The sequence below is a fragment of the Nicotiana tabacum genome, chromosome 1 (genome assembly GCF_000715075.1).
Source record: "Nicotiana tabacum cultivar K326 chromosome 1, ASM71507v2, whole genome shotgun sequence".
NCBI lineage: Eukaryota > Viridiplantae > Streptophyta > Magnoliopsida > Solanales > Solanaceae > Nicotiana > Nicotiana tabacum.
This window is the reverse complement of record NC_134080.1, coordinates 43,063,426-43,073,011: the sequence shown is the minus strand read 5'-3', so window position 1 is coordinate 43,073,011 and position 9,586 is coordinate 43,063,426. Positions and strand designations below refer to the sequence as shown.

At 36.4% G+C, this 9,586-nt stretch overlaps 1 protein-coding gene across 1 annotated transcript; it reads left to right on the top strand.

Annotated features, from left to right (window-relative positions):
* Nucleotides 1-2,759: 2,759 nt before the first annotated feature.
* LOC142161631 (RNA-dependent RNA polymerase 6-like) lies at nt 2,760-8,728 on the top strand. Its single transcript, XM_075250315.1, has 3 exons — nt 2,760-2,976; nt 4,179-6,958; nt 7,591-8,728. The coding sequence occupies exons 2-3, from the start codon at nt 4,241-4,243 to the stop codon at nt 8,464-8,466; spliced, it is 3,594 nt and encodes a 1,197-aa protein (XP_075106416.1). The 5' UTR covers nt 2,760-2,976; nt 4,179-4,240; the 3' UTR covers nt 8,467-8,728.
* Nucleotides 8,729-9,586: the final 858 nt, after the last annotated feature.

Sequence of the window (9,586 nt, the reverse complement as noted above, 5' to 3'; positions counted from 1 at the left end):
CATTCTAGTGTTGAACTAAATTTATTTTGTTAGCATTAGTATTGATTTGAACTTTATTTGAGTTACTACATTTATGAGCTATAAAACTTATTGGATCATTTAAGAATGTTAAGTCCAAGCTTGAAATAATATATTACAAGATAAAAATGTAAAAAAGTTTAAGAAATATTTATAAATTACATTACAAATAAATATTTATACGTATAAAATATTTTAAAAATTATTTAAATGTAATATCGGGTTGGTTTGGTTTCGGTTTGATCTCTTTTACTTAAAACCAAACCAAACCAATTATGGTCGGGTTCTTTTCCCCCAATACCAAACCAAATCAAATATTTTTTTTTTCAATTTGACTCAGATTATTGGTTTGGTGCGATTTATTTTGTACACACCTACTCACGACTGTGGCTGCTAAACAGAGACGGTCATGATTTGAAGTTTATGGGTTCTGAACTTATTACGAAACTCATTACTCGTTTTAGTCATTGGGTTCACAATTAAATAGTTATATATATCTTGTAAACTTTTTAATACAAATACAAGATCTTAACAAAAGTTACTGAGATCGTTTGAACCCATATTTTCTTTCACTAGCTCCACAGTACTGCTGCTAGGGCTTTGCCTTTAAGAAAGAGTGAAGTTCACAAATAGGGTCATTTTTCATAACATAGCCGAAATTCGCGCAGTATATAAAATTTAATTGCTCCGGACTCCAACTTTAATCTCGGGTTTGAAGTTACGCTTTAGCAGTTCAAAATTTCAAACTTGAAGATTTGAAGGAGGAAATTTGAAATTTGTCAAATCTGATCACATTTTATGTTTTCTAAAAAAAAAATTGGATATATTTTAAATGATGCCCTCAAAATCGTCTACCTGATGCCATTTCTACTTTAATAAATGAGATTTTTACATTCCTATACTATATAGTAAACTATATTACCTTTCATGCTTAATTTTTGATATAATTATCTTTTATATACTTAATTACTATTTATGTACATTTTAGGGGTTTTAATGGTATTAATTAGTCTCCTAAGTTAATTTTACCGGATATTTCCACTCCCCCCAAATTTCTCTCTCCAAATCCCACCCCTTCACCCACTTATCAAACCTCACCCCACGATTTCCTCTCCAATCACCCACTATTTCCTCTTATAAAACCATCGAAAATCTATAACCCCTCAATCATTGACAAACATTAAAAAGCTTTGAAGCTTTGAATTCGAATTTGAGTTTTCAAAAGACATTGTTTGTTTGGATTGGATGTTGTTGCAAAGAATTAAGAATTCTCTCTACGTCTCTCTCTATCTCTCAATCCCAAATTTCAATAATGTAAAGCAAAGGAAAAGAGAGCATCATTGACAGCCATTAAAAAACTTTGAAACTTTGAATTCAAATTTGGATTTTCAAAAATCATTATTTGTTTGGATTGGGTGTTCTTGCAAATAATTGGGAATATGGTTTGGAGTTTATATCTCAATTTTGAGGGTTTTTGGTGAAGATTAGACTTAGTTTTAGCTGAATTTCAGATTGAAACTCGAAGAAGAAGAAGAAGAAGAAGAAGACGACATGACATACATTATATTGCAGAAATTGTAGTAAAATTGTAGAAAAAATATTCTGTTGTTTATTTATTTTTCTTTTATTCATTTCACTATTGTATGAAAGTTGAACAACATTGTATAAAAATTATATTTAAGTTGTATGATATTGTAGTTGTATATAACTGAGTAGAAATAATGTATGAAAATTGTAAATAAGTTGTAGATAACTGTAGATAAGTTGTATAATATATTATTTTTACTATATATAAATTAGATACAAAATATACAAAAGACATATTGTATAAAATTTGTATAGAAGTGGCTATCAACTCTCAAAATAATGCCTTAGTTGCTTTCGATCTCCATCTCCAGAAAGCTTTGAAGTTTTGTCGTATTTTAGTTCCTTGATTACATAAGTTTTTTGTTTATCTATTAAAATCCATATCTTCATCTGAAGCTTGAAGTTCCAAGCTTCAACAATGCCGGTGATATCTCTAATGAGTTCAACATTGTCGTAGTTCAATTTGTGGAATAGGGGGGTGTTAAGCCTTGTGTGCCTTTATTATGTGCCTTTTGCTGTACCTATTTTGGAAGAAATAAAACTGGTTCTAGGTACCAATTATGTTCAGCTGCAATCAGTGGTTTCATCACCTAGCTACGAATAGGGATTTTGGAAACGAGATTAGCTTTCTTCGTCGACGTACACTGCTTTCTGAATGTGGCAAAGATTAGAAGTTTATTATTAAGTAGGTTGAAGACACTAATAATGAATTGGGAGCCTTTTAAGGTGAAATATATATATTTTGTAAATAAAATTTGTGTAGGTAGGGTAATTTACTAAACATGAACATTTAAGGTAATAAAGTTTCCAATAGTGTATAGGAATGAAAAAATCTCGTATTTCCTTCTCGAGGATTATCACATTGGTTAGTACAAAAATGGTTTCATTTTATTCTAATACTCATGTTGGGGTAAGCAATAATATTTTTAATCTACAAAATACACGAGGGACCACTTTAAAGCGTTATTGAGCATAATTTTGCGTCATACGACATAGTAATAACTAATAAATATGTAACGCAAAAAAAGTGCAAAAAAATCAATAAAATCACTACAAGAAATAATTAGGGAGGGTTATTAGGCAATATAAATTTAAAAAAATGAATTGTACATATTATTACTCTTTTTGGTTTGCTTTTCCTGCAAATATTCTCCGTACTCAAAACATCCTTCCCGCGTGAAAAAGGAACCCTGGCCCCATAGCCAAACCCCCTCTTGGACCCCCACTGTCTCCAAAACTGTAATCTTCTTCAAGAAGCAAAAGGGAACCATCAAATTCAGTCAATTCATAATTCACTCACTCACTCTTCTGTTCTAATTTCTTGTATTTCTTTCTTGGGTTGTGTTGTTGATGGTCATTTGGTTCAGAAAGGTTAGTGGGTTTCTCTCATTTTGCATTTTCTCTCAATTGGGTTTCTTAAAGTTTCTATCTTTTTTAAAGTTCTTGATCCAAATTTGCATCCATGATAATTTGCTTCGCTTATTGCTGCATTGTTTATACAGAAAGTGGGTTTCTTTCTCTTGTTATGTGTTTTTCTCATTTGGGTTTCTTAAAGTTTGTATCTTTTTTAAGTATTGATCCCATTTTTTATCAATTGATCATTTGTTTCACTTATGGCTGGCGTTGTTTATGCAGTATTCTGTTTTTACTTTAGTAACAGAAAGTGGGTTATGGAAATTTTCTCGATTGGGTTTCTTAAAGTTTGTACCTTTTTGAAATTCTGATCCAAATTTGCATCAATTGATCATTTGTCCTTAATCAAGGGGAAAATGGGTGAGATTTCGAGAAAGTGAATTAGGCATAATTTTGTTTGATCAACTATTCTTCACATGGTGCTACAACACGATTACTTAATAAAGTTGCAACTATAGAGGTTTGTTTATTTAGGTTTCTTCTTCAGAGAGTATCAAATTTTAGGTTAAGAGATGTGTTCTGAGATTGTTCGACTAGTTATCTGCTAATTGAATGTCTTTAATTCACAGAGCCAGATAAATAAGAGCAATATGGGCACTGAAAGGTTAGTCAGTGACCTTTTGCAGTGAAACAAACATATCTGATAAACAGATGTACCAAAGGAGTCATGGACAAAAAACATGATTAATACCTGAAGATAGTACAAAATACTGATTTGCAGATGTCTGCTTTTCAAATTGTCAATTGGTAAAGAAGAGGAGTTATTGACCCATGTTGTCCTCTACTTCCTTGATTTTTTTCTTCCACGGTGTCTCATCACTGTCTAACTACTGAAATGCAGTGCACTTGTATTTCATCTTCTCGTGCATAATTGGTTAATTTATTTGTTAATGTTTTTTTTTCCTGCACTTAGAAAGTAGAAATGCTTAAGGACCTTTTAGAAGGTTATCCATGCAGTCTAAATGGATAATCAACAAGTCGAATGTACAATCATGAACTATGATTTTCCAGCTCATAGCTGATCCTTCTCAGCAACCTGATGCGTTATTGTATTCTATAAATAGTTAAACATTTTGCTGCCTCATTCGTTGTTCATTTTTCTCCTTTTAGTTAATGTTGGTTATGTTCATTTTTCTCACAAATATTGGGTCATATAACAGGTGAACTTGGATATTGTGTGAACAAGCAAATCCAAAAGTACTTGTGACTCGTTAAAGAAAAGATGGGATCAGAGGGCTCTGAAAAGGATCTCGTAGTGACTCAAATTAGTGTTGGTGGGTTTGACAATGATGTCAATGCGAAAATGCTTTCAGAATATCTGGAAGAACAAGTTGGACAAGTATGGAGATGTAGATTAAAGATTTCAGCCACCCCTCCTGACTCTTACCCAACTTATGACATTGATGCAGAGAGGGTGCATAGAATGAAAGATTACGAAAAAGTGGTACCTCATGCATTCGTTCATTTTGCATCTTCAGAGTCCGCAAAGCATGCTCTGGCTGCTGCTGGGGGTAATGAGCTCATATTAGGAAAGAAGCCTTTGATTGTTAGTTTGGGACCTGAGAATCCCTATCGTCTGAATCAGCGGAGAAGAACTACCATGCCCTTTAGATTTTCAGATGTTAGTGTAGAGTTGGGAGTACTGGTTAGTAAAGATGACTTTGTGGTTGGTTGGAGGGGACCTCGCACTGGTGTTGACTTTTTTGTGGACCCATTCAACGGGGCATGCAGAATACTTTTCACAAAGGATACTGCTTTCTCTTTCAGGGGTGAAGCCAGACATGCCATTATAAAATGCAATTTCAAGATTGAGTTTATGGTAAGGGAAATCAATGAGATAAAGAAATGTAAAGACTTTACGTCTTTGGTAATACTGTTGCAGTTGGCTTCATCTCCATTGGTTTTCTATAGAACTGCTGATGATGATATTGAAGAATCAGTTGCATTTGACTTGTTAGACGATGATGATCAATGGATCCGTACCACAGATATTACAGGTAGTGGAGCCATTGGTAGGTGTAATACCTACCGTATTTCAATTCGACCTCGCAATGGTCCTAGCTTTGAGAAGGCCATGGCATATTTCAGTTTTCATAGGGTTCCCATGGTAGAAATGTGTAACCGGAAGATGCTCCGGGTGAGGGACGAGCCTGATTTTGGGGTGTCCATGTCAGATCCTTTCTTCTGCTTCCAAAATGAAGGTATAAGCTTTAAGGTCATGTTTCTGGTGAATGCGGTTTTGCACAAAGGCATAGTTAATCAGCATCAAATGACTAATGAATTCTTTTACTTACTTAGAAGTCGTCAGGAGGAGGTTAATTTAGCTGCACTGAAGCACATGTTTTCTTACAAATGGCCTGTCAATGATGCTATTCAGAAGTTAGTAGGCATCCAGAAATGGCTGTTGAAAAACCCTAAACTTCTCGAGAGAACTGGAGAGTTGGATGATATTGTAGAGGTTAGGAGATTGGTTATCACCCCAACCAAAGCATACTGTCTTCCACCGACTGTGGAGCTTTCCAACAGAGTCCTCAGGAATTATAAACATGTTGCAGATCGATTTTTGCGAGTTACATTCATGGACGAGGGCATGCGGAACTTGAATAGGAATGTGCTGACATACTATGCTGCTACCATTGTGAGGGAAATCACATCAAATTCGAATCCCCAGAGAACTGCAATCTTCCAAAGGGTGAAAAGTATTCTGAGTAGAGGATTTCATTTGTGTGGTCGAAAGTACTCCTTTTTGGCATTCTCAGCTAACCAGCTGAGGGATCGTTCTGCCTGGTTTTTTGCAGAAGACCCTAAAATTAGGGTACCCGGCATCATAAGCTGGATGGGGAGGTTCAGTAACAGGAATGTCGCCAAATGTGCAGCTAGGATGGGACAGTGCTTTTCATCAACTTATGCAACAGTGGAAGTCCCTTCAAGGGAGGTTAACTCAGAGCTTCCAGATATTGAAAGAAATGGGTATGTTTTCTCTGATGGAATCGGCATGATATCAGCAGATCTAGCTATAGAAGTTGCAGAGAAGCTGCATTTAAGTGTCAACCCTCCTTCTGCTTATCAGATAAGGTATGCTGGTTGTAAAGGTGTTGTTGCTTGTTGGCCGACAAAGAATGATGGCATCCGCCTTTCTCTGAGGCCAAGTATGAAGAAATTCGACTCAAATCACACTATCCTTGAAATATGCTCTTGGACGAGATTTCAACCTGGTTTCCTGAACCGGCAAATAGTAACCCTGCTCTCTTCCTTGGACGTTAAAGATGGAATATTCTGGGAAATGCAAAAAGAAATGATATCAGGGTTGGATAAAATGCTCGTGGATTCGGACGTGGCTTTTGATGTCATCACAGCTTCATGTGCTGAGGCAGGAAATACTGCAGCTATAATGTTGAGTGCAGGTTTTAAACCTCAAAGTGAGCCTCATTTAAGAGGGATGCTCTCTAGCATAAGAGCTTCTCAGCTTGGGGACCTCAGGAATAAGGCAAGGATATTTGTTCCTTCGGGAAGGTGGTTGATGGGCTGTTTGGATGAATTAGGTGAGCTTGAGCAAGGCCAATGCTTTATTCAAGTGTCAAGCCCTTCTTTGGAGAATTGTTTTATTAAGCATGGTCCGAAATTTTCTGATATAAAGCAAAATCTTCAAGTAGTAAAGGGCCTTGTTGTAATTGCAAAGAACCCGTGTCTTCATCCTGGGGATGTGAGGATTCTGGAGGCTGTAGATGTTCCTGGTTTACACCATCTCTATGATTGTCTGGTCTTTCCTCAGAAGGGGGATAGGCCACATTCAAATGAAGCATCAGGAAGTGACCTGGATGGTGACCTCTACTTTGTGACTTGGGATGAAAATCTCATCCCACCCAGTAAGAAAAGCTGGATCCCGATGAACTATGAACCTGCGGAAGTCAAACAGTTGGGTCGTCAAGTTAATCATATGGTAGCTACCCGACAATAATTATATTTCTTGCAGCTTTGGTTCATATCTTCCTAATTATTTGGTTAGCTTTCAGATGCTTATACGTTTGTTTTGCAACATAATGTTCATTTGGTTAGAATGTTGATGAAATATTTATAAGCCTTCTAGAAAAGCTACCATTACTTTTTTTAGCTAATATTTATATTTAACAACTGTTTTTATTTTTGTTGCACAAGTAAGATATACTTGTTTCTCACTTTTCTTGTCTTATGAGCCCCAACTTGACGCTTCTCTGATATGTGTATTTTCCTTTTTATGGTAAGCTGTTTGCATTTGATCATATTTAAGTTGTTTAGTTTGTCCGTAGTTGATTTAGTTGTAATAGAAGAGGGAGACTCTTTTTCTGTTGGCACACTCGCTAGAAATAAAAAGATAAAGCTAAAGACACTTGCAAAGATCTTGTGCTCTTCATGGCTCAAATATTTGTTCTATCAGGCTATATTCAAAAATTTGCGCTTGATTAGAAATTTAAGTCTACTTTTTGGAACTTGTTATTGGTTGGATCATTTAACTGGTTGCCTAATATTAGTTTATTTTTTATTTTTCACGCGCCGTATTTATTCAGTTTTAAATATCTTTTGCTCTGTTTACAGGACATAATAGATTTTTTTTCAAAAAACATGGTCCAAGAGAGTCTAGGAGAAATCTGCAACGCACATGTGGTTCATGCTGACCTCAGTGAATTTGGAGCTTTGGATGAGAAGTGCCTAAAATTGGCAGAGCTTGCTGCTCTAGCCGTTGACTTCCCCAAAACTGGAAAACTTGTGACCATGCCGTTTGACCTCAAACCAAAAATGTATCCCGACTTCATGGGGAAAGAGGAATTCCAATCATACAAGTCAAAGAAAATTTTGGGCAAATTGTATAGGCAAGTGAAAGATGTATGTGATACAGAGGGTGAAGTATCTGCTGGACTTGAGCTTGTCCCAAACGACATCCCATATGACTCTAGTCTTGAGATCCCAGGATCCACAACTTTCATAGACGATGCATGGAACAGCAAATGTTCTTATGATGGTCAGTTGAATGGACTTTTAGGGCAATACAAAGTTAACAGGGAAGAAGAGGTGGTTACTGGACATATATGGTCCATGCCGAAGTACAGTGCTAAGAAGCAAGGGGAATTAAAAGAGAGGCTGAAGCACGCATATAATACGCTGAGGAAGGAGTTCAGGAATGTCTTCGAGCGTATGGATCCTGATTTTGATCTTCTTCCCGATGATGAGAAGAATGATATGTATGAAAGAAAGGCATCTGCATGGTATCAGGTCACCTACAATCCTCATTGGGTTGCTAGATCACTGGAGTTGCAATTGCCAGATGCTATCTCAAGTACTGTAATGCTAAGTTTTGCATGGATTGCAGCAGATTACCTTGCTCGAATTAAAATTAGGCACAGGGGATTGCAGTATTCCGACTCTACCAAGCCAATCAATTCCCTTGGAAGGTATCTTGTTGACAAAATATGATACTCATCAACTCTTTGGCTGCAAGGCCTCTCTGCCATTATCAAACCTGGTTTGATGTCCTTTAGGACCTCCCAATCCTCCTGTTTCCTTACGTTGATCTGTTGTTATATGTAATTTCATCCATGAGTTTGCCTGCTGATACTGGTGATTTGCTTGTTGCCCGAGTTTTCTTGGAATAGTTCTCATATATTTTTGGTTTTTATGAATGTTTTCGCATTTCAGAATTGTCTCATGAGCTTGTAATTTCATTTTTCTTTTATTATTCTTGGTCAGAAAGAAAGAATTTGTCATGTTTAATCATATTAATATGCGATAACAAGGAACAGGAAAAGGACTGAGGATATTTTGTTGCTGTTAAGTTATATATTATCCCATGTCGCCACGTTCGGGGGTAAAAGTCATCCAACAGAGCTTCTTAATTGAACTGCTTTACCTATTGCTTTGAGATTTTGAGTTGGAAGTTCAGATTTTTTTCATATGGTACCAAAGTTAACCACTCAGTTTTGAGCTTATTTTAGTCTCTGTTTGGCATGATGATCTGTAAAGGGTTTTAGGAAATGCAAATCATTTCATACCACATGGTTTGTTGTTAACTAAACAGAAGTGCCCTTCAGTTTTCAACCTTGTTCTTGAAACTCATTTTCTTCCCAAGCCACATGAAATATAGGACACTACTTGTACAGCAGCAATTAATGGGGTCAAGAACTGTCCCAGTGGATTCTAGCTGGTTAGGTGGACCAAGTCTTAAAACCACACATGTCCTATCTGGCCTAAATTTAATGCACTTGTTTCCCATCTAACACAACTCTTTTCCAGGGTTTCTTTCCCTTCCATTGAGCTTTGCACTTTTTCAAATTGTTGGAAATAAGACATAGATGAGAGGAGTCCTAGCCCCTACAAGATTGAGCTCAACAACAACAACCAAGTATAATCACACAAGTGGGGTCTGGAGAGGGTAGTGTGTACGCAGACCTTACCCCTACCCCTACTCTGGGGGATAGAGCCCTACAAGATTGAGCTCTTCTTTCTTATTCATGGACAAGGGGAGGACTTCAAAATATAAATTAGAAAAGGAATTGTCCTACTTATTTTATTTCCTGGTTAGGGGAAAATGGTAGAA